This window comes from Pelophylax lessonae, assembly GCF_965119305.1.
Source record: "Pelophylax lessonae genome assembly, chromosome: 2".
Lineage (NCBI taxonomy): Eukaryota > Metazoa > Chordata > Amphibia > Anura > Ranidae > Pelophylax > Pelophylax lessonae.
In genome coordinates this window covers 389,237,594-389,265,412 of record NC_138769.1, presented here as the reverse complement: position 1 = coordinate 389,265,412, position 27,819 = coordinate 389,237,594, and the positions used below count along the sequence as shown (strand labels likewise).

General features: G+C 47.1%; 1 protein-coding gene across 1 annotated transcript in view; it reads left to right on the top strand.

Annotated features, from left to right (window-relative positions):
* The window catches only part of PPM1E (protein phosphatase, Mg2+/Mn2+ dependent 1E), a 445,597-nt gene that overhangs the window by 329,720 nt on the left and 88,058 nt on the right, over positions 1-27,819 (top strand). The window contains exon 4 of the mRNA XM_082244830.1: positions 5,054-5,242. Within this exon, the coding sequence (XP_082100956.1) occupies positions 5,054-5,242 (189 nt within the window). The remainder of the gene's footprint in view (positions 1-5,053; positions 5,243-27,819) is intronic.

Sequence of the window (27,819 nt, the reverse complement as noted above, 5' to 3'; positions counted from 1 at the left end):
CCGACGTTTGTATGCCGACGATCGGTACGTGTGTACGGGCCTTTAGTCTACTTGTCTTCAGCAAACTGCTTGCGGGCTTTCTTGTGCATCATCTCTAGAAGAGAGGCTTCTATCTGGGACGACAGCCATGCAGACCAATTTGCTGCAGTGTGTAGCGTATGGTCTGAGTACAGACAGGATGACCCCGCACCCCTTCAACCTCCGCAGCAATGCTGGCAGCACTCATACGTCTCTTTCCCAAAGACAACATCTGGATATGATGCTGAGCACGTGCACTTCTTTTGTTGACCATGACAAGGCCTGTTCTGAGTGGAACCTGTCCTTTTAAACCGCTGTATGGTCTTGGCCACCGTGGTGCAGCTCAGTTTCAGGGTCTTGGCAATCTTCTTATAGCCTTGGCTATCTTTATGGAGAACAACAATTCTTTTTTTCAGATCTCCAGAGAGTTATTTGCCATGAGGTGCCATGTTGAACTTCCAGTGACCAGTATTTGAGAGAAATACATTACTTTCACTACTTTACATTGTAGCAAAGTGTAATTTCTTCAGTGTTGTCACATGAAAAGATATAATAAAATATTTACAAAAATGTGAGGGATGTACTCACTTTTGTGAGATACTGTATATTATATTTTACATGTACACCCACATTTAATGTATATCAGGAAGTTCAAACATCTTTTTGGTCCCTTATAAGAGTTGCGGACATTGATTTTATATTGAACTGTTCCTTTTTATGATCATTATTTAAAGATAGAGCTCCCGTATCTCTTGGAGGTGTGTGAGGTGGGTGTAATCATGTGCATAAAACTGAATCTTCTCTCCCAATCTAAAGATATTTGAGTATAAAGTTCAGAAACTGGCATGCTTCTTTTTCCCAGCATATTGATCTGCTGAGAACCAGAATTGGTTATCCGCCTCATACAAGTCTGAGGGTTTCTCCAGAAACTGGCTCCCGGCAAAGTGAGGTGCTGGGAGAAGAAGCGTGCGGACTCCTGAACTTTAAAACAAAAGATCTGTAGATTAAGGGAACAGAAATATTATACACCTTACAACACTTACCTAACCTCCACTCTCTTTAAAAATATTGATTTTGTTTTTGTATCTATTTTGTGTTCCAAAAGTAGGTATTTTGTTTTAGCTGATTTCACAAAGACCTGGGATATGTATGTTGAAAGAAAATAAAGATGAATCCTATGAAAGGTGTACAGTTTAGTAGCTTGAGGTCAACCCCCCCTTTTCTTATTTCACTGCACTCTATCATACCTTCTTAGCTTTGTCTGAGAGCTTGTTGCTGTTCTAGATGTGGATAGCTAACTAGACATGCAGCCTTCAAATTATTCAAAAGTAATAAGGACTAAACTTGAACTTCCTTGCTGTAGACTGCACCCCTCTCCCCCACTAAGCGTACAATAACTTTCCATTGAAATCTGCGGTAAAGTGCCATGATTGGAAAGCACAGTAAAGTGGTGGTGGCTGCAACATCACAAGCAGGAGATAATAGATCTGTGTTATGGCATATGGAGATAAGGAGTTTGAAGATTCAAATGGTCCTTAAAGAGGTTGTTAACTCCGTTAAATTTATTTTTTTTACAAGCTGAAAGATACACATATGAGCTAGTATGCATCGCATACTAGCTCATTATGAAATACTTACCTTGGAACGAGCCCCCATCGTGCCGTCCGCTCACCTCTGACAGGCGACATGTCCAGTCGCCCGTCTTCCGGGATCGCGGCATCCGGCCATCTGATTGGAGCCGACAGTCACGGCGCGGGTCTCTGAAGAAACAGCACCAGCGGCCGTTCCTTCAGAGCGCATGCGCCAGTGACGTCACTGGCTGCATGTAAGGTAAATATCTCCTAAACGGTACATGTTTAGGAGATATTTACAGTACCTATAGGTAAGCCTTATTATAGGCTTACCTATAGGTAAAAGTGTCAGAGGAGGGATAACTTCCTCTTTAAAAGTATACTAATACTTAATATAGGGAATTGTGAAACTGTTGCTGGAAAATTTTGGACAACATGCAGTAAGTGTAAACCATTGAAATTGATTGTAATATATTGTAGTGAAAACATTAAAGTTTCAAATCTACCATTTGGAAACCTGTAAACTGAGGGGATAGTTAGTTTTTTAAGCTGTGCAGTACTTTACCCTTCAACTACATTACTGACTTTTATGATGATGCTGTGTTATAGGCCAGCCCTCAAAGTTTCCACTCGTCTGCTCGCATTAGATGAGTGGAAATAAGTTGAGGGGGGAGTGTGGAGCCGCATCAGGGGGGCCGGCGCCACTGGCATGCTTGGTTTAATGGCAGTGGATTCTCCTCCCAGCCTCTGCCCCGTGTCGTTCTCTTAGCAGGGACTGGCATACAGCGGGAGTTGGCAAATAACTAGATGAGGTGGGGGAGGGGGGTTGGGCGGGAGCTGCCAGAGTTAACTTTTCCTATTAACAAGCTGGTGATTGGTTGCTTGGGCCACCTAGCCACCAATCACCAACTTGTTAATAGGAAAAGTTTAACTTTTGCAGCTCCCGCTCCCCTGTCCAGTGCTGTGCTCTGCTGTCTCTCCGCATCCTAAATCAGTGAAAGTGTCATTCGTTGGTTTTCATTTTTTTTTTTATGCTATATTTAGTATAGCATTCAAATATTTACTTATCTAGGCAATAATGATGTGTACAGTGCCTAAAGTAGTCAATCATATTGTATCCTTATTTTATTTATCACAGTTAGATCAATTAAATGTCTTATATTAATATTGTTAAAGTTGTTATTGTTAATATTTATTTTTGTAACTTAATTTTGCTTAAAACATTTAACCATGTAATTTCATTAAATAATGTACAAGGGCGTGTTTAGGGTGGGGCAACTGGTGGCGAGTAACTCTTAAGACCCTGTATTAGGCTATAAAATTTGGGAATTTAAGACATTGCTGTAAACTGTCAGACTGTGTTGCCTGGGTAGATGCTTTTGTTATAGCTTTTATGGTATAACCTCCTTTTTAATAGCAGTCTAACTAATACACCAAATACACTGCCTGGCCAATAAAAAAGTCGCCGCCTGGAATTAACTAAGCAACTAACTAAACTAAGCATGCAGTAACTAGCCTACTGGATTGTTACTGCATGTGCCCAAAGAATGAGGTCAGCTGACTACCTGAAAATACTGAATGACCAGGTTATTCCATCAATGGATTTTTTCTTCCCTGATGGCACGGGCATATTCCAAGATGACAATGCCAAGATTCATCGGGCTCAGATTGTGAAAAGTGTTTCAGGGAGCATGAGACATCATTTTCACACATGGATTGGCCACCACAGAGTCCAGGACTTAACCCCATTGAAAATCTTTTGGATGTGCTGGAGAAGGCTTTGCACAGCGGTCCGACTCTCCCTTTATCAGTGCAAGATATTGGTGAAAAATGAATGCAACATTGGATGGAAATAAATCTTGTGACATTGCAGAAGCTTATCAAAACAATGCCACAGCGATTGTGTCCTGTACTTAAAGCCAACAGATTAGAGTGTGTGACCTTTTTTTGGTAGCACCTTTTTTTTGGCCAGGCGGTATATTTATGGTGCTTAAAAGCTTTCAGAATGAATCCATATCTTCTAAATGTAAAAGGTTGAATACTGATTTCTGTTATATAATGTGGGCTTACATATTGCTGGATTCTGAAATGCTGTCCTAAAATGTGTTTATTAATATAGAAAAGAAAATGAGAAGCTGTTGCCCACTGTGACATTTCTGGTTTTATCTTTCTGTATTACATTCTCACTCAAATTGATTACACAACTTTTAGTTGTACCTAAGCTGTGCATTTTTAATATGCTTCTATAAAAACTCTATTTTATACTATTTCTGAGTGAATCTCTTTATGTGGATGCAAAATATAAAGCTGTACAAGGGATGCCCGCATTTTCTATAACTTAAAATACATTTTACTAATAGAATTCTGTATTAAAATACGATACCAGGATAAAAAGTACAAAGGTAAACTTGGACAATTTTGAAATGTTTGAACAGAATTACAAATGGCTCTTAATAATTTTACAGGGAATAAAGTGGTAATGTAACACACATAATCGCACTATGAAGGACTTATCCATATTGTCCCCTTATATACCGTTGTCTCTTGAAACCATTACAGATTGGAAGGCATTATGGTATAGTGATATTTTAGGCATAGTTGAGCTCTGGCAACCAGTCGCTCCAATTGATTTTTATACCATTGGGGTTTAGGTAGTAAAATCTTTCAACCTGTATGGTTTTTCTGCTTCTTCAAAACAAGTTTCCACTCCTACTGCACCCTCCATAACATAGAGTACATTAAAAGTCAAAAGTGGTACCTCTCTGTTGCCATGGTAAGTGAGCAAACCTTAAAGCTAAAGCCCCGTACACACGTACCGAATGTCGGCCGAAAGATCGGCCGTCTTTTGTCCAGGGCTGTCGTGTCTGTTGAAAACTGCTAAAGACTGCACACGAATTTTGTCGGCCAACAACAGCCGACTGCAGAAGTGATGTCATGTGATGGTTAACTTTCCTTGTCTTTTTTTCTTTTCTGAGCATACCCAGTCTTGCTAATCTGCTGTCTGTCGGCTGAAATCTGTACTGACTGGCGAACAATCGGCCGTTCTGGTGTTGGCCAACAAAAATTTTAATGCCTGCACGACAGATTCTGTTCGGCCGAAAATGCGCTGTCGGCTGTCGGAAGCATCATACTAACAAGCCTACAATCGGCCAATCGGTCGTCGGCCAAATATTTACGGCCGACAATCGGTACGTGTGTACGGGGCTTATGGGGGAATGTTCTTTCAACATGCATTATGTCCCTATAAGACATGAACAGCTGGTTATTTAGTGAGCTTGCATTTAGCAACACTGATGTTTTAGCTTTGTTTGGATGAGCCCTCTAATATAATTTATTAGTATAACCAGAAAACACTAAAAGCATATATTATCTGGTAAGGCTAAAATGTTAGAAACCCTATGTAGGAGCAAAGGCATGCAGAAACATAGATGTTTTACTTATAATGTCCATTTCTTAATTTCCAGGAGCAAGAGGAGCAAGCTTATTTTGCTGTATTTGATGGGCATGGAGGAGTAGATGCTGCCATCTATGCCTCAATTCACCTACACGTTAATTTAGTACGTCAAGAGGTATTCCCCCAGGACCCAGCAGAAGCCTTGTGTCGAGCATTCCGCATCACAGATGAAAGCTTTGTAAAGAAAGCAGCCCGAGAGGTCAGTTTTTGCTGTGAGTTTAACTGATTTCATACAGTTGTTCGATTATTCTTGAATAATAGTAAACTGTTCTGTTACGCAAGATATTAGCGCTATATTGCATCCAAGATGTTATTTACTGTAGTTATCATAACAAGGTAATACTTTGTCATCTAATCAAGGATCCTAATACTATGTCATGAGCTCCAGATCCTGTAACAGATGTGCTTATACTGTATGTTATATCAAGGCTTGGAAGTCCTGTTTGTTTGCATCACATTTGAATTTCAGAGCTGTAACAAAGGGTTGTTGTTATGCAGGTTGTTTTAATTTGCCTTAAACGTTTCTATAAATTAGTAATTTTACAAAAATAGAACAATTAAAATTAATTTAGTGGGGTGTTAACACCTAGAGTGGTCATAAAGAGCTTGATCATGTCATGATGCAATGTCCCACATGATGCTTTAGTGAGGTTTGAGCCATTTAAGGCTACCCAGGGGGTTGAAAAGTGCTTCTGACCTGCTGTCAAAGATCATCAAGATTTTGTTACTGGGCTAATTCTACCCTCCTTCCTATTAAACAAATGGAAAAAAAGGGGTTAGCTTATGCATGTGCCACATAAGTCAAGTGACACGTCAGTCAAAAAGAAAAATGTATCAATGCGCTCCAGGCTGATACTGCTTTTTTTTCTGTTTAAGCAGCAGCCCAAGTCACCTCTGACATGTTTCATGCTGTAGAACAATAAAGAGTCTTTGAAAAAGTGCTTTTCAACATAAAACATGTGAGAGGTGGCCCTCTCCTCCTGCAAGTTAAATCATCAAAAAATACTGTGATTTATTTTCTTTTCTGACTGATTTAGTGGAGTGCAACAAACCAAAGCGGCAGCCAGGGATTTTGCAGTAGAGGCCATGTTGAGCAACTCACCTTAAGCGATATACACATTTTGCCCTTTGACGAACAGCAGCAGTACCTGGTACTAAAGAATATCAGGTAGATGTCTGCCTAGCACATAGAGGCATTAGGCATAAATACACAAAGCAGTCTTATGCTTGGTACAAGTGCAAACCAAGCGCAGGCACATTTTCAGCCAAGAAGCATGAAAAGTCTGACTCTCTGCCAAAAATGTGTTTCACCGTGTGGTTTGATGCATACGTTTTTTGCAGATGCATGGGGATGCCTTAACAATTAATGACACTGCAACGCTTCTAGTAAATGGTAGTGCGTTTCTGTGCATGTCAGAAAAGCAAGAAATTGTATGCATGTTTCCGACATGCAAAACTGTGAACCTAGCCTTACTCTGGTATGGACACCTATTTTCAGGCAGGCCAGGAATTTGGAAAGTTTTGATTTTTTAGGGTATATTGTATACAAAACATCTGGTTTTATAATACAACATGTTAGTTCTTGAGTGTAATCTTTTGATGCTGTTTTTAATATTATTTTATTGTCCTTTTGCTTACAAAAATGTATGTGGATATGTATAACCTAGTGCTTATATACAAATATTGAGGTGATATTGACATCCAAATAAGGTAGAGATGAGGTTGAGGTGAAGTTTTAGTTCTCTCATTTTCTGGCATAATTGAGAATTTATTTGGACTTAACTTCATTAACTTTGAGTCCTGAAATGAAAATCTGATATGGTATTAAAGAGGTTTGGAATGTTAAGGTGGAGAGTGGAAATATTCAGTAAGCGGTCATCTTTGAATAGCGTGAGAGACAGGACATTGTCTTTATGAAGTTAGTTGATAGCATGAGGTATTATCAGTTTTTTTTAGAAAAGTGAGGAATAGTCATCTGGTTCTGCTCTCTGTTTTGTTTTGTGTGATTTGATAGCTATAATGACTTTAATACAATTCTTTATTCTGAGAAGGTGGGAAATTTAAAGTATTGAAATATTTTTTCTGCTCTACCAACAAGGGAAGGGGAGGCAAGGAGTTGAGACAACTGGTGCTGAAATTCGAAAAGTATTTAGATTAGGTTGCTAGGGAGTCTACTCTGGCCAGTTCAAAGGGTAATAGGGAGTGTTTCATGTTTAACCCTTTCGCTGCCTGTGCTCCACTTTTAAATTTGGCTTGTGTGTCTTTGGCCCCAGGTCTAGCATTACAGCGTCACCGGGGGATCACGGTACTGGGGTACCTGGACAATCTGCTTTTACAAGCAGAGTCTTTGTCTGCCTTGTTGGACAACTTGGAGATTACTCTGCAAAGGCTGAGGGAGTTTGGTTAGATTCTGAATCTTCAGAAGTCTGCCCTGGTTCTGACCACAAGCCTAGTCTATCAGGGTCTCACTCTGGACTCATCCTCAGCCAGAGTTTCTTCCTCGGGAGAAACTTCAAAAGTTGTCTGAGGCAATTCGGCTTTTGCTGACCAGCAGACAGTCGTCTCTTCGGATTTGCATGCACCTGTCCAGGTGGGGAGGTGTCCTCGGCACAGATTGTGCTCAAGGGGCCTGGTCTCAGGAAGAGTCCAGACTACCGATCAATGTACTGGAGCTCTGAGCAATCAGACAAGTCGTCTCCAGGGGTGTCGGTGTGGATTCAATCGGACAATGCCATGGCCGTGGCCTATGACAATCACCAAGGGGGCTCAAGAAATGTCCTGGCGGTTCAGAAAGTATCTGGCGTTCTAAAGATTCAGAAAGATTTGTTCCAGCCCTCTCTGCTGTACACATTCCAGCGGTAGAAAATTGGCAAGCGGACTATCTCAGTCGACAGTCGTTAGACCAGGGATAATGGTCTCTTCATCCGGAGGTATTTCATCAGTTGTGTCTCCGGTGGGGTACTCCAGAGGTGGATCTGTTGGCCTGTCGCCTCAACAGGAAGGTTCAGAGGTTTGTGGGATTGTCTCGGGATCCTCTAGCTGTCGCTACAGATGCTTTAGTGGCTCCTTGAAGTCAGTATCGTCTGATATACCCCTTTCCTCCTCTCCTGCTTCTGCCGAGACTACTACGCAGGACCTAGGCAGAAGGGATTCTGGTCATCCTAGTGGCTCCAGACTGGCCTCGCCAATCTGGTATGGCTGGTCGCCAATGTTACTTGGAGACTCCCTCTGAGGGAAGATCTGCTCTTCCAAGGGCCAATCTTCCATCTTGCTTTACAGTTGCTGGCTTTGACAGCTTGGCTGTTGAACGCCAGGTGCTGAAGGGCAGGTTGTTGTCTGACTCAGTGATTCCTACGCTATTAAAAGCTAGAAAATACACTTCTAGGAAGATATACAATCGTACGTGGAAGACGTATATTGCATGGTGTGAATCCCTTCGGGTTCACCCTCGTTCCTTTTTGGTGGCTCGGATCTTGGCTTTCCTCCAACAAGGGGTTACGCAGCGCCTGGCCTTGAGTATCATTTTTTTAGGTGAGCTCCAGTTGTTGACAGTTCAGCTCCAAGTTACATAGTTGGCTGTTTAGCCTTGGGGAAGTTTGTTTTTTCTGCTGTTCCCACCCCTCATGTTTGACACTGCTTAGGGCCGTCCCTACGGTCAAGAAAATGAAGAGGTGTGTCCGTCAATGAACAAAAGAGAAAATTGGATTTTTGTCGTACTGTAAACTCTATTTTTCTGGTGTTCATCGACGGACACCGCACCCGCCCCTCTATGGAGCTGGGTTTTTTCCTTCTGACACTGCTTGTTACAAAACTGAATACCTATAGCAGGAAGTGTTCGTATACCCCCAGGGACTGCCCCATAGGCGTGTTCAAGCTTTTTCTCTGCCTAGTGTACTACTCCTGTAGGGGGCAGTGTAACCCTACAGTCAAGAAGATGGAGAGCGGTGTCCATCAATGAGAGAAATGGATTTTACGGTAAGATAAAAACCCATTTTTCACAAAAAATACACATATTAGCAGATAAAAACACAACGCATTTTACAAAACTCCTACTAAATATAAAAGCTAACCTGTATTGAGTTAATAAATGGGTCCTTTCACACGACCGCTCAGATCAGATCCGCCCTGTCAGTTTTTTAGGCGGATCTGATCGGATGCTCCATGCATCCCTATGGGGCAGCGGATGTCAGCGGAAACATGTCCGCTGACACCCGCTGCCATCCGCATCCGATCCTGTCCGTGAAATCTGGACGGATGGAAACCCTATTTTCCATCCGTCCAGTGGATCGGATGAGAGTGGACAGGCGGTCCGCTCTCATCTGATTCTCCATAGAGATGCATGGGGCTCTGACATCTCCCTCTCCGCACACAGAGCAGAGAGGGAGCTGTCACCTTCCTGCTCAGCGGGGATCTGTGTTTACGATCCCCTGCTGAGCAGCACGGATCCGCCTACGGAGGCGGACTGCGTGAAAGCACCCTTATTGCTTTCACAGTTTGTTAAAGACCCCCCAAACCATATATTTTCTGAAAGCATATGACCGGTAGACTAAAAAGAAGGTGCTACTAATTTTAATTCCCTGCGATATTTTTGCAAATGTTTATCAAAACAATATATTCACTAAAATTCTCTAAAATAATTTTTAGCAGATATAAACACAGCAAATTTTACAAAATTTCTGCTAAACTCCTACTTAATGTAAAAGTTTAACCTTTTTTTATTGATGTAATAAATAACAAATATTTGTAATTTTTAAATTGCGTATTTTTGCAAAATGGTGAAAATTGAACCTATGCAAAAATGTAAATAACCACATTTCTCTAAAAATCTGAAGGTTTTCATTGTTCCCTTACAACTTTCAGAGTTTAAGACCCCCTAAACCATACATTTTCTGAAAGCTTAGGACCAGTAGAATAAAAGGAAGGTGCTACTGATTTTTAGGGCACCACGATATCTGCGCAAATGTTTATCAAATCAATTTTTTTCGCTAAAAATACACTAAAATCATTATTGGCAGATACAAACACATCAAAAGATTACAAAATTCCTGCTAAATTCCTAATTAACCACTTGCCGACCGCCGCACGACTATCTACGTCGGCGGTCAGCCCCTCACAGGCAAACTAACGTAGGGCTACGTTGCTTGCTTGTGAGGGTCTAGGGAGCGAGCGCGCGCCCCCCGGGGCGCGCTCCCGCTCCCGCGTGGTCACGGACCCCCCCGCGCGTGTGACCAGCGGACCCGATGTCCGCCGGTCACTCGGCGATCGGCGGGGGAGAGGGAGAATGTCAGGCAGCTTGTGTAAACAAACTGCCTGTCATTCTCTTCGCTGCAAAGACACTGATAAAACGGATCTGGTATGTAGATCCGTTGATCAGTGTCTTTACAGCTAGAGCCACAGCCAATCACAGTAGAAACCACGCCCCTAGGGACACACACAGCCCCTCCCTTCCAAATAAAGTTAACCCCTTCACTACCAGTGTATTTTTACAGTAACAGTGCATATATATAGCACTGATTACTGTAGAAATGTCACTGGTAACCCCAAAAGTGTCAAAAATGTCAGTCAAGGGTCCGATCTGTCCGCCGCAATGTCGCAGTACCGCAAAAAAAATCGCAGATCGCCGCCATTACGCGTTAAAAAAAAAAACAACAAAAATGACAAAAATCTTTCCCTTCGTTAGTAAACGCGATAACTTTTGCGCAAACCAATCAAAATACGCTTTTTGCGATTTTTTTTACCAAACATAGGTAGCATAAAATAAATTGGCCGAAAATTTTTAAAAATTTTGATTTTTACATTTTTTTTTGGGGGAATTTCATATAAAAAAATGTGAAAAATATTGTTATTTTTGCAAAATTGTCGCTCTTTTTTTGTTTATAGCGCGTGATCAAAAAATCGCACAGGTGATCAAATACCACCAAAAGAAAGCTCTGTTTGTGGGAAAAAAAGGACGTCAAATTCGTTTAGGTACAGCGTCGCACGACCGCGCAATTGTGCGTTAAATTCACGCAGTGCCGAATCGCAAAATACCCCCTGGTCGGAATGGGGGTAAAATCTTCCGGGGCTTAAGTGGTTAAAGCGGAATTCCGGGCACAGAAACATTTTTTTAATAAACATACCCCTGGGACAGTCAGGGCTAGTACATTCCACAATGGCTAGCCTCTGATCTGTCCCGGTTCGCACTTACCTGCAAGAAGAAATACTCACTTATAAAATTTCTTCCACAGCGTTGCCATCTCTCTTGTGGGCAGCTGAAGCCGGCGCGATCCTCTTCTGCGTCTTCTTCCGCGTCTTCTTCCGCGTCTTCTTCTCCCAGAATGCGCCTGCACCGGCCCCTCTCGTCACTTCCGGTGCGGCGCCGCATTCCTCCACAGCTTCTGGGCACTCCGCTTTAAGCATCATATGTGGCATACCAAAGAGAACACCCATGGAGGGCCGTGTTTACCCACACAGGGATGCACGGAACACCTACAGGCAGTCCCATTTATGTCATTTGGGATGCAAAGCCTTCACAGGCATAGCTGTTGTTCTCAATGTGACATCCATGTGGGTGTGGGTACACGACCCCCTAATACAGACAGTGTGAGCTCAGGGACATGCACGGGGATCTACATAAATGTCAAATTAGGAGAAACTGCTCTGTTTGTGCAGTTTCTACATCCCAAATTACATCAGTGGGACTGCCTGCACAGGGATACACGGAACACCTGTGCATCCCTGTAAAGGTGAATACGGCCTTTCACACAAACAGACTGATCAGGTCTGCTTGTCCTTTTTTAGGCAGGTCCAACCGGACCACCCATTATTTCCTATGGAGAGGCTGATGTAAATGGACATATGTCCGTTTACACCCGCCCGCATCTGATATGGTTTGGTCCTCTAAAAACAGATGGATGGGGATCCCATTCCCCATCCATCTAGCAGATCAGAAGGAAATAGAAGGAAATAGACAGGTGGTCAGTTTCCATCCTACTGCCCAATAGAGAACAGCAGGCTGTGTCTGTGTCCGCTCTGCATCTGTGGAGCGGACATGAACCTGTCATCTGTCTGCTCAACGGGGATCAGCAGGCAGATCCCCCGCTGAGCGGGTGGATCTGATTGACAGAGTAAAAGGTGTCTTACAACTTTTTTTTCACATTTTTTTACAAATATATATATATATTTTTTTTTTTTTATGGGGGACAGGGCTTTTGTAATATATTAGAGGTCTAAACAGACCCCCATATCTCTTTTTTGAGATGGAGAAAGGGACTGAAGATGGTCCCTTTCTCTGCAGCACTTTACATTAATGAATAAGAAATCCATATAGAGACTCCTTATCCATTTGTAAACTGACAGTCTGACACATAGTAAACACTCGGTTTACTATGATCAGCTGTGAGTGGACACAGGAACGATCTGTAGTGATTGTTGCCTAGGTTCACTGTACTACAGGGAGTGGGCTGGTAAACGCATGTTTCCCAAGCCCCAGCTTCCCCAGCTCTTGCACCGCTCTTCCTCTCACACTCTCCAGCCTGACAGCTTGTTGGAGCTGAATGATGGTCAGCAGCTGCAGGCGGCAGAAGGGAATGGAGGGATGCCGTCGGAGCAAGGATGGATCGGAGTTGCAGGGGCTGGTACAGGGGGTGGTCAGAATGGTAGGGGGGACATACTGGGATCCCCTCTAAGCCCCTGCAGCATCTGAAGCCAGGGGAGGTGGCAGAGGAGGGATGCTGAGCAATTCTGGTATGTCATTGAAGTGACCATGAGCTTATAGCAGGAGGAGAAATGAGGTCCGTACGGTGCACGAACCTGGCCAAGCCACAAGCAGTGCTATAGGTCCGTATGCTTTACAGACCTGGCAGTGAAAGGGTTAAAGCAATGCAGGCATTTTGCTAGCATAGTGTTGGGTTTGCTGCTATGTAAAGTTTTTGTTTTACTTAGTCATTTTTCTGCAATAAAAGTTAGGTTAGAATTTGAGTGGTTGCAAGTATGAAGGGTTGGATTAATTTTGGGTTGGATTAATTTTGTGTAGTTGAGAGACTCACTAGAATTCTGATTTGAATTCTAGTTTGCCGTCTTGAAAGGCGATTGGGATTAAGAGGCCCCTAAGTACTGCCTTATATGCTTTACACATCAGACGGGCAAGGAGACCGAGTTAAAGGCTAAATCCACCCTAACACTAAAATCCCTGCCTCTATAGACCTCTACGATCTAACACTAACCTATCTAGCCCTGTAAAGAAAAAAATCCATACCTTTTTTGAAGCTGATCCGACCCAATCCCACGCTGAGCTGACAGCCGCGGCTTCGCTGTTTAGGCGGGTGCAGAGGACATAGCCGACAACGGAAGCCCCATAAAAAGTTTATGGGTGACATCACTTCCCATTAATTTCACAGCCGTTGTCGGTCATGTCCTTTGCAGAGCTTCCACCACTTGAGACTGGGTCGGATCAGCTTCAAAAAAGGTATGTATACTGATTTCTTCTTTACAGGCTAGATAGGTTAGTGTTAGATTGTGAAGGTCTATAGATGCAGGGATTTCAGTTTTAGGGTGGACTTATCCTTTAATGTTTAAGATGGGGGTCGGTAACCTGTCCATCGCAGGCAGATGATGGGTAGATGGCATTTCTTCCTTGCAGACCTCCAAAACCTGGACAGGAGCAGAGGTGGCATGTACAGGAATAGATCCCCTGTATTTTTCTGCCATAGAAGCTGAAAGCCATCTGCTCATCCTCTCCCTTTTGCTGGCATTCAGCTGCTGAAGAAGAAAAATACTGGGGATCAGTTCTAGTAAATGCTCCCCCTGCTGCCTTTCCTGTCTATGTTGCCCTTCTGTGTGCTCCCCTGGCCCCCCTCTCCACAGCGCTGCCTGCTTTTCCTCCTCTCCTGTCCTTTTCTGAATAAACACAGTGAGTGACTGGTACCAATCACTCATTGTGTTCACAACTGAAGCATAGAAAACTGTGTTTACTATGCTTCAGTTTGTGAATAAACTGGGTGACTGCAGAGCGCTTCCTGTTTCATTCAGTGATGCTGAGGCTGCAGAGATACAGATTAGGGACTGTGTCCTTAATATCCTTTCTCTGTCTCAAAAGTGAGATATCAGGGGTCTGTTTGGACCCCTGACATTTCACTAAAGCTCCCCTAAAGGGCTGCTAGAAAAATGTAAAAAATTATAAAAAAAATTTAAAAAATAATAAAAACGAACAACTACTGACACCGACCACTGCTCTGACTGACACCGTCCACTGCTCTGACTGACACTAACCTCTGCACTACTCACACATCCACTAACACCAACCTCTGTACTACTCCACTGCTCTACTTACACTGCTTACGCACCATCCACTGCCTACACACCATCCACTGCCCTACTGAGGCTGTCCCCTGCTCTACTAAAAAAAAAAAGTGCCGAACCCCCTGTCTTTCTCCTCATTGTCTCAGAGAGCAGCAGGAGCCATTGGCAACTGTCAATTACAGCCAGTGACAAAGGAGCAAGGGGAGGAGCCAAGTCCTGCTGTCTGTGTCAATAGGCGTAGACAGTAGCTTGCCACTCAGGGTGGGGGAGGAGCCAGGAGAGCTGGCAGGGGACCCGAGAAGAGGAGGATCAGGGATGTTCTGTGCAAAATTATTGAACAGGGCAGGTAAGTATATGTTATAGAACAAAAAATGTAATTTTTAGAATCATTTTAGGTAGTATTCTATGGTAGTTAATTTAAGGTTGTCTAGGATTTCTTAGGGTTAGTAGAAAGTCATTGAGGGACCATTTGTTTGGGGCCTATGTGGGGCAGCAATGTAATATGATAGGGTTGTAGTCAGACCATGGTAAAGATAAGATTTTAGCTCTTGAAAGCTCTGTGAGGAAAGATTTCTGGAGCCAGACATGGTCTATATTCATGTACAGGTCATGTACAGCAGAATAATAAGTGTAGTCCCTGAGAAAGGGGTTTGGTTCATCCCAGGCATCTACAAAGTCTGATTTTGTGACCGTGTCCTGGAATGTCACTGGGTCCCTAAGGCGGATATTTTGTGATATAAAATGAATTGAATTGCATGTTGGTCAGGGAAACAAGAGAAGGTATTATATGCGTATGATAAAATTCAGCTTTAACGAGTCATTATCACCGTATTTAAATAGGTCAATACCAGAATTACATGTCATTACTTAATGACATGTCTAATTAGACGTGGCAATACCCCAATTAATTACATGAGCCATTGCTTCCAATTAAATATGTCAATGTACTCAGTGACTTATATCTATGTCCTTTACTAAAAGCATCAACACTCCAAAGAATGATATATGTATAGCCCAATGTGGTCAATAAGATTCTTTGCTTTCTCTTTGTGTTAATTATTAATATTGACAATTTTTCGGCCTATAGAAAAATTGGTTTATTACTGTTTTTAGCTGCTTTAACTGCTTATATACAACAGCCAGACAGCTTAATCCTGAGGGTGGAAGTCTTTTTTTTTTTTTAAACCGTTTGTTAACACCCCCAATAGCTACCGTGTTTCCCCCGAAAGTAAGACCTAGTGTTATTTTTGGGGAGGGCTGCAATATAAGCCCTACCCTGAAAATAAGCCCTAGTTTCGTGTATGAAAAATCCTAGGATGCACTTTATTAGTGTTTTAAATAATGTCCAATGTGTGTTTTTGTAATATAATACTGCGAAATACCTTTCCTGCATCGCCGCTCCGCTCTCAGTTGATTCTGTCTTTCTCCTCTCATACCGTAGCTGTCAGAGGGGGATCTCAGCCCCTCCCCTCTGCAGTGTAACACAGAAGCGCCGGTATTCGATTAGAATTGTGGGAAATACCTTCGATACATGGGCTCTTCCGTGACCCCCAGCTGTCAGCGGGGAGAAGAGGGTCGGCAGATCAGCTGAGCCCGGAGCGGCGATGTAGAAGGTATTTCACACTATTGTAATCTAATCTTTCTTTGCAGAGCCGACAGCGTGAGGCAGGACAGTTCTGGAGGGAGGGCGGGAACTGCCAGAGGTAAGCAAGCCAGTGATTGGTTGCCAAGATGAATGGCTATGTAAACAACCAATCACCATCTTGCAGCTTCCTTCCTCCAGACCTGCTATGCCTCGAGTCCTCCTGTCTGTATAAGGTAGGGGAGACATACTGTAGGAAGAAGGGGGGAGACACTGAGTACAGCAAAGAAGAGTACTCTAATGTGTGTGGGGGGGTTGAGGGCTCTGATGTGTGTGGGGGCTGAGGGCTCTGATATGTGTGGGGGCTGAGGACTCTGATGTGTGCGGAGACTGAGGACTCTGATGTGTGTGGGGGCTGAGGACTCTGATGTGTGTGGGGGCTGAGGACTCTGATGTGTGTGGGGGCTGAGGACTCTGATGTGTGTGGGGGCTGAGGACTCTGATGTGTGTGGGGGCTGAGGGCTCTGATGGGTGTGGGGGCTGAGGGCTCTGATGGGTGTGGGGGCTGAGGGCTCTGATGGGTGTGGGTGCTGACGTCTCTGATGGGTGTGGGTGCTGAGGGCTCTGATGGGTGTGGGTGCTGAGGACTCTGATATGTGGGGGGGCTGAGGGCTCTGATGTGTGGGGGGCTGAGGGCTCTGATGTGTGGGGGGCTGAGGGCTCTGATGTGTGGGGGGCTGAGGGCTCTGATGTGTGGGGGGCTGAGGGCTCTGATGTGTGGGGGGTGTGGGGGGGCTGAGGGCTCTGATGTGTGGGGGGGGGGCTGAGGGCTCTGATGTGTGGGGGGGGCTGAGGGCTCTGATGTGTGGGGGGGGGGCTGAGGGCTCTGATGTGTGGGGGGACTGAGGGCTCTGATGTGTGGGGGGGCTGAGGGCTCTGATGTGTGGGGGGGCTGAGGGCTCTGATGTGTGGGGGGGCTGAGGGCTCTGATGTGTGTGGGGGCTGAGGACTCTTGATGTGTGTGGGGGCTGAGGACTCTTGATGTGTGTGGGGGCTGAGGACTCTTGATGTGTGTGGGGGCTGAGGACTCTTGATGTGTGTGGGGGCTGAGGACTCTTGATGTGTGTGGGGGCTGAGGACTCTTGATGTGTGTGGGGGCTGAGGACTCTGATGTGGGGGGAATGGGGGTCAATGCTGAGTACTGTAATGTCGGGGGGGCTGAGTACTGTAAAGAGGGGAACTAAATACTGTAATGGGGGGGGCCTAAAGGACCGTAATGTGGGGGAACTGAATACCGTATTGGGGGGCTGAGGACAATGTGGGGGAGCTGAGTACTAGGATGAGGGCTGAGGATAGTAATGTAGGGGAGTGGGGTCCTGTAATGGAGGAGGCTGAGGACAGGAATGTGGGGGCTGAGGACTGTAATGAGGGAGCTAAGAAGGGTGTTGATGTTAAGGGGGTATGAGAACACAAAGGGGGGATCTTGGTGAAGGGAAGGGAACTGTGATGTGCAGTGGACACTGTGGAACTGATGTAAGGATGGGATTGTGATATGGGGCTCAGTGTCACAGGTAGGTCAACCCGTTCATTTTAATGGGCTGCACTACCCATGAGAAATGCAGGGAAACAAGTCCCTGGCCCTTTTTTAAATTGCGCAGCACCAAGCTGTGCTGAGGTGTGGCCTATTCCTCTGTGGGCCGGGAACATGTGCAATTTCACCTGCGTTCCCCAGCTGCAGAGATGGGAACGCCTAGGAGAGGGTGCTGTAATGTAAAGGATCTGAATCAAATAACAAATGTGATTCGGACCTCCGCTGAAAAAAGATTTTACTAAGTGGACCTCCATGAATTTTAATTCAGTACCCCTGCAGTAGTGGATCTCCTAATTCTATAAAACCGAACAAGCCTAATTGAAGAATATATATATATATATATATATATATTATATATATATATATATATATATATATGTGTATATATACATACAGTGGGTACGGAAAGTATTCAGACCCCCTTAAATTTTTCACTCTTTGTTATATTGCAGCCATTTGCTAAAATCATTTAAGTTCATTCTTCTTCCTCATGAATGTACACATAGCACCCAATACTGACAGAAAAACACAGAATTGTTGACATTGTTGCAGATTTATTAAAAAAGAAAAACTGAAATATCACATGGTCCTAAGTATTCAGACCCTTTGCTGTGACACTCATATATTTAACTCAGGTGCTTTCCTTTTTTTCTGATCATCCTTGAGATGGTTCTACACCTTCATTTGAGTCCAGCTGTGTTTGATTATACTGATTGGATTTGATTAGGAAAGCCACACACCTGTCTATATAAAACCTTCCAGATCACAATGCATGTCAGAGCAAATGAGAATCATGAGGTCAAAGGAACTGCCTGAAGAGCTCAGAGACAGAATTGTGGCAAGGCACAGATCTGGCCAAGGTTACAAAAAGATTTCTGCTGCACTTAAGGTTCCTAAGAGCACAGTGGCCTCCATAATCCTCAAATGGAAGACGTTTGGGACGACCAGAACCCTTCCTAGAGCTGGCCGTCTGGCCAAACTGAGCTATCGGGGGAGAAGAGCCTTGGTGAGAGAGGTAAAGAAGAACCCAAAGATCACTGTGGCTGAGCTCCAGAGATGCAGTCAGGAGACGGGAGAAAGTTGTAGAAAGTCAGCCATCACTGCAGCCCTCCACCAGTCGGGGCTTTATGGCAGAGTGGCCCGAAGGAAGCCTCTCGTCAGTGTAAGACACATGAAAGCCCGCATGGAGTTTGCTAAAAAAACACCTGAAGGACTCCAAGTTGGTGAGAAATAAGATTCTCTGGTCTGATGAGACCAAAATAGAACTTTTTGGCCTTAATTCTAAGCGGTATGTGTGGAGAAAACCAGGCACTGCTCATCACCTGTCCAATACAGTCCCAACAGTGAAGCATGGTGGTGGCAGCATCATGCTGTGGGGGTGTTTTTCAGCTGCAGAGACAGGACGACTGGTTGCAATCGAGGGAAAGATGAATGCGGCCAAGTACAGGGATATCCTGGACAAAAACCTTCTCCAGAGTGCTCTGGACCTCAGACTGGGCCGAAGGTTTACCTTCCACCAAGACAATGACCCTAAGCACACAGCTAAAATAACGAAGGAGTGGCTTCACAACAACTCTGTGACTGTTCTTGAATGGCCCAGCCAGAGCCCTGACTTAAACCCAATTGAGCATCTCTGGAGAGACCTAAAAATGGCTGTCCACCAACGTTTACCATCCAACCTGACAGAACTGGAGAGGATCTGCAAGGAGGAATGGCAGAGGATCCCCAAATCCAGGTGTGAAAGACTTGTTGCATCTTTCCCAAAAAGACTCCTGGCTGTATTAGATCAAAAGGGGGCTTCTACTAAATACTGAGCAAAGGGTCTGAATACTTAGGACCATGTGATATTTCAGTTTTTCTTTTTTAATAAATCTGCAACAATGTCAACAATTCTGTGTTTTTCTGTCAGTATGGGGTGCTATGTGTACATTCATGAGGAAGAAGAATGAACTTAAATGATTTTAGCAAATGGCTGCAATATAACAAAGAGTGAAAAATTTAAGGGGGTGGCTGGCAGGCTGTGGTTTTCTGGCTGGCTGGCAGGCTGTGGCTCGCTGGCTGTGGGCCTGTGGCTGGCACTGGCAGGCTTGCTGGCTGTGGGCCTGTAGCTGGCACTGGCAGGCTTGCTGGCTGGCAGGCTGTGGCTCTCTGGCTGTGGGCCTGTGGCTGGCACTGGCAGGCTTGCTGGCTGGAAGGCTGTGGCTTCCTGGCTGTGGGTCTATGGCTTGCTGTCTGTGGGCCTGTGGCTGGCACTGCCAGGCTTGCTGGCTGGCAGGCTGTGGGCCTGAGGCCAGGGGCGGACTGAGCAGTCGGACACTTCGGACGTGGTCCTAAGGGCCCGGCCGGGAAGGGGGGGCCCGGCCGGCAAGGGGGGCCCGCCACCCAGTACAGGATTAACTCACCCGGCGATACGTAGTGGTAGGAGGGGAGGGGCCCGGCGGCCGGCGCTGATTCAGAGAGAGGCGGGGCCCAGGCTAGCGCTGGATTTCCACGGTGTCCTGTGTGCACGGGCGTGTCGGTGTCGCAGGCTTGCTGGCAGGCTGTGGCTTGCTGGCTGTGGGCCTGTGGCTGGCACTGCCAGGCTTTCTGGCTGGCTGTAACTTGCTGGCTGTGGGCCTATGGCTTGCTGGCTGTGGGCCTGTGGCTTGCTGGCTGTGGGCCTGTGGCTTGCTGGCTGTGGGCCTGTGGCTTGCTGGCTGTGGGCCTGTGGCTGGCACTGGAGTGCTTCTGGCTGGCTGGCAGGCTGTGGTTTTCTGGCTGGCTGGCAGGCTGTGGCTCGCTGGCTGTGGGCCTGTGGCTGGCACTGGCAGGCTTGCTGGCTGGCAGGCTGTGGCTTCCCGGCTGTGGGCCTATGGCTTGCTGTCTGTGGGCCTGTGGCTGGCACTGTTAGGCTTACTGGCTGGCTGGCAGGCTGTGGGCCTGAGGCCAGGGGCGGACTGAGCAGTCGGACACTTCGGACGTGGTCCTAAGGGCCCGGCCGGGAAGGGGGGGCCCGGCTGGCAAGGGGGCCCGCCGCCCAGTACAGGATTAACTCACCCAGCGATACGTAGTGGTAGGAGGGGAGGGGCCCGTCGGCCGGCGCTGATTCAGAGAGAGGAGGGGCCCAGGCTAGCGCTGGATTTCCACGGTGTCCTGTGTGCACGGGCGTGTCGGTGTCGCATACTGATGTGACGTCGACGTGCCCCGCCGGCCGACTGTCAGGCTGTGGCTTGCTGGCTGGCTGCGGGCCTGTGGCTTGCTCGCTGTGGGCCTGTGTCTTTCTGGCTGTGGGCCTATGACTGGCACTGGCAGGCTTGCTGGCTGGCAGGCTGTGGCTCTCTGGCTGTGGGCCTGTGGCTGGCACTGGCAGGCTTGCTGGCTGGAAGGCTGTGGCTTCCTGGCTGTGGGTCTATGGCTTGCTGTCTGTGGGCCTGTGGCTGGCACTGCCAGGCTTGCTGGCTGGCAGGCTGTGGGCCTGAGGCCAGGGGCGGACTGAGCAGTCGGACACTTCGGACGTGGTCCTAAGGGCCCGGCCGGGAAGGGGGGGCCCGGCCGGCAAGGGGGGCCCGCCACCCAGTACAGGATTAACTCACCCGGCGATACGTAGTGGTAGGAGGGGAGGGGCCCGGCGGCCGGCGCTGATTCAGAGAGAGGCGGGGCCCAGGCTAGCGCTGGATTTCCACGGTGTCCTGTGTGCACGGGCGTGTCGGTGTCGCAGGCTTGCTGGCAGGCTGTGGCTTGCTGGCTGTGGGCCTGTGGCTGGCACTGCCAGGCTTTCTGGCTGGCTGTAACTTGCTGGCTGTGGGCCTGTGGCTTGCTGGCTGTGGGCCTGTGGCTTGCTGGCTGTGGGCCTGTGGCTTGCTGGCTGTGGGCCTGTGGCTTGCTGGCTGTGGGCCTGTGGCTGGCACTGGAGTGCTTCTGGCTGGCTGGCAGGCTGTGGTTTTCTGGCTGGCTGGCAGGCTGTGGCTCGCTGGCTGTGGGCCTGTGGCTGGCACTGGCAGGCTTGCTGGCTGGCAGGCTGTGGCTTCCCGGCTGTGGGCCTATGGCTTGCTGTCTGTGGGCCTGTGGCTGGCACTGTTAGGCTTACTGGCTGGCTGGCAGGCTGTGGGCCTGAGGCCAGGGGCGGACTGAGCAGTCGGACACTTCGGACGTGGTCCTAAGGGCCCGGCCGGGAAGGGGGGGCCCGGCTGGCAAGGGGGCCCGCCGCCCAGTACAGGATTAACTCACCCAGCGATACGTAGTGGTAGGAGGGGAGGGGCCCGTCGGCCGGCGCTGATTCAGAGAGAGGAGGGGCCCAGGCTAGCGCTGGATTTCCACGGTGTCCTGTGTGCACGGGCGTGTCGGTGTCGCATACTGATGTGACGTCGACGTGCCCCGCCGGCCGACTGGCAGGCTGTGGCTTGCTGGCTGGCTGCGGGCCTGTGGCTTGCTCGCTGTGGGCCTGTGTCTTTCTGGCTGTGGGCCTATGACTGGCACTGGCAGGCTGTGGCTGGCTGGCAGGCTGTAGCTTGCTGGCTGTGGGCCTGTGGCTGGCACTGGCAGGCTTGCTGGCTGGCTGTGGCTTGCTGGCTGGCTGGCTGGCTGTGGCTGGCAGGCTGTGGCTTGCTGGCTGGCTGGCAGACTGTGGCTGGCTGGCTGTGGGCCTGTGGCTTGCTTGCTGTGGAGCTGAATTTCACATAGAGGCCATATGATACAAGAACTACTCACAATCAAACAGAAACAGGGGATCTGAGGAAGAGGGAACTCCTTTGCAAATTGCAAGGCATCAGCAACTAATCCAGCTCCACTCAATAGTCTCTCCTCTGAGGAATAAGGTGTACATTTGCATTATCCCACACAATTTTAATAAAAATATATGAATCAAATATTTTTCATATATTTTTATTAAAATTGTGTGGGATAATGCAAATGTATGTACACCTCATTCCTCACAGGAGAGACCATTGAGTGGAGCTGGATTTCACATAGAGGCCATATGTTACAAGAACTACTCACATCAAACAGAAACCGACAGGGATCGAGGGATGAAGCAGGGTTTGAAGAAGACGAAGAGGGCACTCCTTCACAATCACAGGCATCCAGGAACTCGTCTCCGGTGAGGTTAGTGACCGTTACCCGTATCACGACCTGTGGAGGCGGGGCACGTCAACGTCACATCAGTATGCGACGCCGACACGCCCCCGCACACAAGACACCATGGAAATCCAGCGCTAGCCTGGGCCCCTCCTCTCACTGAAGCAGCGATGGCTGCCGGGCCCCTCCCCAGCTCCCCTCCTCACACTGAAGCAGCGCCAGCCGCTGGACCCCTCCCCTCCTCCCACTACGTATCGCCCAGGTGAGTTAATTATGTACTGGGCGGCGGGCCCCCTTGCTGGCCGGGCCCCCCCTTCCCAGCCGGGCCCTCGGACCACGTCCAAAGTGCCCGACCGCTCAGTCCGCCCCTGAATACAGTTGATAAACTGGATAAATGCAGCTTCAAGCCGATTTAGAGAGCCCCTCAACTACTGGAAACATCAAAAAGTTCTAAAAGCAACAATCTTCAAACCAGGTTCTAGGCGCATTCACCAATATGTCCTATATGAGGCTCTGTGATGGGCGTCTTTGTTCTATATATTTTACATGTAAAAAATATTGAGGGCCCCCCGGATTAAAACTAGTTTTAACCAGTTCTTCAAAATAACTGGTTTTAACTAGTCTAGTCATAAAACCAGTTCCACGGTAAGAGTGTGAGCATATGGGAAGGTCAGAGGTCACAGGATACAGAAGTAACCATATAGATATGTAGCAGCCTCCTAGTTAGGTGCTAATCATGGAGTGTAGTTTTGGCTCTGTCTGCTTAGAAGAGCAGCAGGCAAAACACATGCACTCTGCTTATCAGGTAGCAGGATTTGTAGTCGGGTCTGCTTGGTGTGCCCAGTGTGTATTCATTTGGTCTTAGGCAGTGTCCCTAGCTTATCCAATGGTGATGCACGTTGGATGCTGGAGGAAACCTGACCAATGGTACACAGGCTTTTGGTACTGTCCCAGTGGGTTGGCACAGACAGTGGTGCATTATGGGACAGGGTATAAAAAGCCATGGGCACATAAGGTAGGGGTCTTTGGGCGGGAAGCCAGGTCCCAGAAGGAGGGTGGCGGCTGCCTCCTCTTCTGCAACAGTTGGTGGTGGTCACAGGCAGTCGGCCTGGTGTACCAGGAGCGTGAGACTGAACCCAGAGGTTCAGGAGAAGCTCAATACAGAAGTTGGGGCACAGCAGAATCTGGAAAAAGTGTCAGTGAGTACAGAGGAACTTGCCGAGGGGTCTGCCCAGGAAGGGGACCACTCCGGAGTGTAGAGTCACTGGATGGGTGTCAGCTAGCCCAGTGTGAAAGGGGGTAATAGGGGAGTGTCCTGAAGAGAAATTTAATTAAAACACTTACCTCATCTTCATTCAAGTGGCAGGATGGAGCAGCGGCCTTGCCACATTATCTAGTCAGAAGTCCCCAGCATTGTGAATAGTTAACAGTTGGAGTATCCCACTCCTCCCTTCTCCCATCCCAATTTAAATAAAACCACAAAAACAACACCCCCTAGACTGATCATTGACTGAGCCAAGAACTTAAAGTGATAAGTTTCTGCAACCAGTTGCTATGGGTAACCCAGGGTAGAAAGTGTAAAACTCAGCAGTCCTCTAGGGGGCAGTGCTACAAATATATGCATACAGAAAAGTTATTGCCTATAAACTATCATAGGTAAAATCATAGTAAAAAATACCAAGGTGTTGGTGAATCAGTAATTTTTACAAACCTGTAATTCAGCCAGTAACAGTGTTCCTTATCCCCACCACCAGTGACAGTGTCACCAGACCAATGCAGCCCGTAAAAATGTTCCTGATCGCTAGCCACACCACTCCCAGAATCATCAGAGCCAGCACAGCCTTCAACTGTGTTCCTGATCACCACCACATCAGTGCACAGTGCAGTGTAGCCTCTGCCTGTACTGATGCTGGTCTGTCTACCTCCTGAATGGACATATCTGCATATCCCACTGACTATGTTCCTGCAAAACACCAGTCATCCCCTGCAGACCACTGCACTCCTGGAACCACATGAACTCTTTTGTTCACCCTTTGGTCAGCCTCCTAAATTTCCGGCCCTGGCATCTTCTCCTGTGTGCTGGTTTGGAACCTATTCATTGACCCGCTGCCGGGTGACGTCACTCATGCACAGGAGCTAGTCATCTGGCACACAGAATCAGCCTGGCCACTGTAAACTGAGCTGCACATGCACAGCTTAGCTTACATTCCAGGGATCCCTGAGAGCAGGCAGGAAGGTGTAGTTTATTGCAGAAAAGACATTGCATATCTCTTCTGCAATAAAATGCCTGCCTGCTCACACTAAATTACAGCAGGACTTTAGTTCAGCTTTAAGGCTGGGTTCATATCTGTGCAGTGTGCAGTGTGCAGTGCACTGCAGGTGCGTTAGCATTAAAGGTAATAAAATGTGTGCTTTGGTGAAAATGCTTCAAAAAGCAAGCTTGGATTTTCTTAACGCACTGCACCTAAAAGCGCATGTAAAGCGCACGTTTGTGATTAGAGCTTAAAGAGGAAGTATAGCTCCCTCTGTAACTTTTACCTATAGGTAAGACATCCAGCCAGGCGGCCGCCGACCCTGGATCATCAAAGAAGTGAGTGTGGTCCCCATAAATCACACTGAGCCTACTGGGATAGAGGAGGCTGAACTTGATGCCCTTCTCACGGAGCCGTTTGCGGATGTCTGTGAAGAGGCGCCTCTTCTGCTGGACCTCCGGTGAACAATCAGGGAACAACCTAATCCTGGAATTTATGTAGTTAAGATCCTGCTTGGCCCTCACAGCCGAGAGAATGCGGTCCCGATAATTAAGGAGCTGAAGCAGAAACGGCCGGGGCGGGGCTCCCAGATTCGGGGGAGCCAGGGGGACCCAATGCGCCCTCTCCACCACGAAAGTGGGGGGCATGGCAGGCAGATCCAACAAGCCGGTGAGAAGGGTCTCCGCAGGCCAAGAGCCCTCCTTGCGTTCCGGTAACCCCAGGATGCGGATGTTGTTGCGCCGGAGGCGGTTTTCGGTATCAATCGCTCAGTCTTGAAGATCTCTGACCTGTAGTTGAAGAGCGTGCAAGTCCCTGGAGTCCACCCATGTGGAATCTTCCAACTGAAAGATGCGGTCCTCCGCCTCCGACATCCTGGACCGGAGTTTATCAAGATCATGGCGGATGAGGCTGACGTCCGTCGCCAAGTAGTCCATTTTGACCGTGAGGGCGTTCTTGCACGCCTTAATGGCTTCCAGGATATTGGATAGGGACTGATCCGAGGAGCCCGCCGAGCCGGCCACGGTCTGAGTGCCCGCAGACATCTTGGAAAGTGCAGGCCCCGTGTCCAAGATGGCTGCCGCGGGACCCAGAGAAGAGCCCAAGGTCCCGAATTTTTTAGAGGAACGCAGCTTCCCCGGAGACAGCGGAGGAGCCCGCTTGGTATTGCCCGTTTTCCTGGAACCCAGGGTGAAGGTAGAAGGGGTGCTGAGATGAAAATAGAGGCTGGAAGGGGTGACAGGATCAAGGCAGGATCGGAGCTTGAGCACAGTGCGACCGCTCAGCTTCACATCCTGGCCACGCCCCCTTTGATTGTGGATTTGAATTTGATACCGAGTTATGTGTTTGCAGCGGATCTGGTCACCTATTTCTGTGTCTTCTAAATTATTTAATATTCAAAGTAAACTCCTCACCCATCCATGTCTCCATGCTTTATTTTGTTGAGCAAAAACACCACTTTGCTTTTTTAGCCCTGGTCATCATGAGCATGGGCAGATGATTCATGTAGCATTTACTTTCTGTAATCCACCTGCCCTTAGGCCAGGCATGCAGGCACAAGGGTGTACTGAACTGAGAAAGCTTCCCCAGATGAAAGAAGAAAAACATGCCCCTGGAGATGAGCTGTACGACATAATTTCGGTCTAGGCCAGAAGCCAGGAAGCAACTGAAGAAATGTAAAAAAAAAAAAAAAAGGTTTAAAACAAGTGACTATAAAACCTCTAAATATATATTTACTAGAGCTAGCAGCATAAGGATTAAAAATTGTTAAAGCAGAACGCCACCTAAAATGGATATTTCCGCTTTAAGACCTCCTCCTTGCCACATTTTTTGTTTGGGGTGGGGGGAGCAGGTACCTGGTTTTGACAGGTACCACACTTCCTCACAGATTGCCTAAGGACACCTCACAGCTCCCAGAAGACTGCAGGACCATTCACAAAGCACCTCGCCCATGCTCAGTGGGCAGCCAGCTGTGAAGCCAAAAGCAGCTTAGCCAGCCACCCATAGTTAGGATGCTGGCACAGGGAACCCAAAGGCTAGTGAAGAACTAGCCTGGGTGTGGGCGGTGCAGGATCCTAGACAGGTAAGTGTCCTTTTATAAAAGTCAGCAGCTACAGTATTTGACTATAATTTTTTTTCCCCTAGACTGAACAATTGCTTTAATGTTAATTGAGAGAGTAAAGTTCCTCCCCACCAAAAAATATGACCTAAGAAATACATTCAGGCAGAGTTATTAAAGCCATTAGACTTCTCTAAGGCCAGGCCAGGAATTCATTTGTATTTCGGTGACTGACAGAGATGGGGGGGGGGGGGGGAAACAGTGGGGGGAGAAGTGTGGTTAAAGGGAAGGGGGGAGGATGAGGGGAGGGAACAAGGTAACCGGAAAATAAAGGAAGGGGAAGCGACACACTAGTGCAATTGTAGAGTCATGCAGAATCACATGATAATGGAAATCACATTGTTTGTTTTCAATGGTACCTGTTCACATCAATGCAGCTCAGAACAGTGAGATTTTGGAAAATGTTCTGGCACTATGCTGCAATTTCAGCACAATTTTTGTCCCATAGAATATGCACACCAAATTCAAATTGCACTACATACAGTGCCTTAAAGTTTTCCTACCCCTTGAAATTTTCCACATTTTGTCATGTTACAACCAAAAACGTAAGTGTATTGGGATTTTTATCTGATAGACCAACACGAAGTGGCATATAATTGTGAAATGGAAGGAAAATGATAAATGGTTTTCAAAATTTTTTACAAATCTCATCTGAAAAGTGTGGTGTGCATTTGTATTCAGCCCTCTTTACTCTGATACCCCTATCTAAAATTTAGTGGCACCAATTGCCTTCAGAAGTCACCTAATTAGTAAATAGTCTACCTGTGTGTCATTTAATCTCAGCTGTTCTTTGAAGCCCTCAGAGGTTTGTTAGGAAACCTTAGTGAACAAACAGCTTCATGAAGGCCAAGGAACACACTAGACAGGTCAGGGATAACGTTTTGCATAATTTTAAATCGGGGTT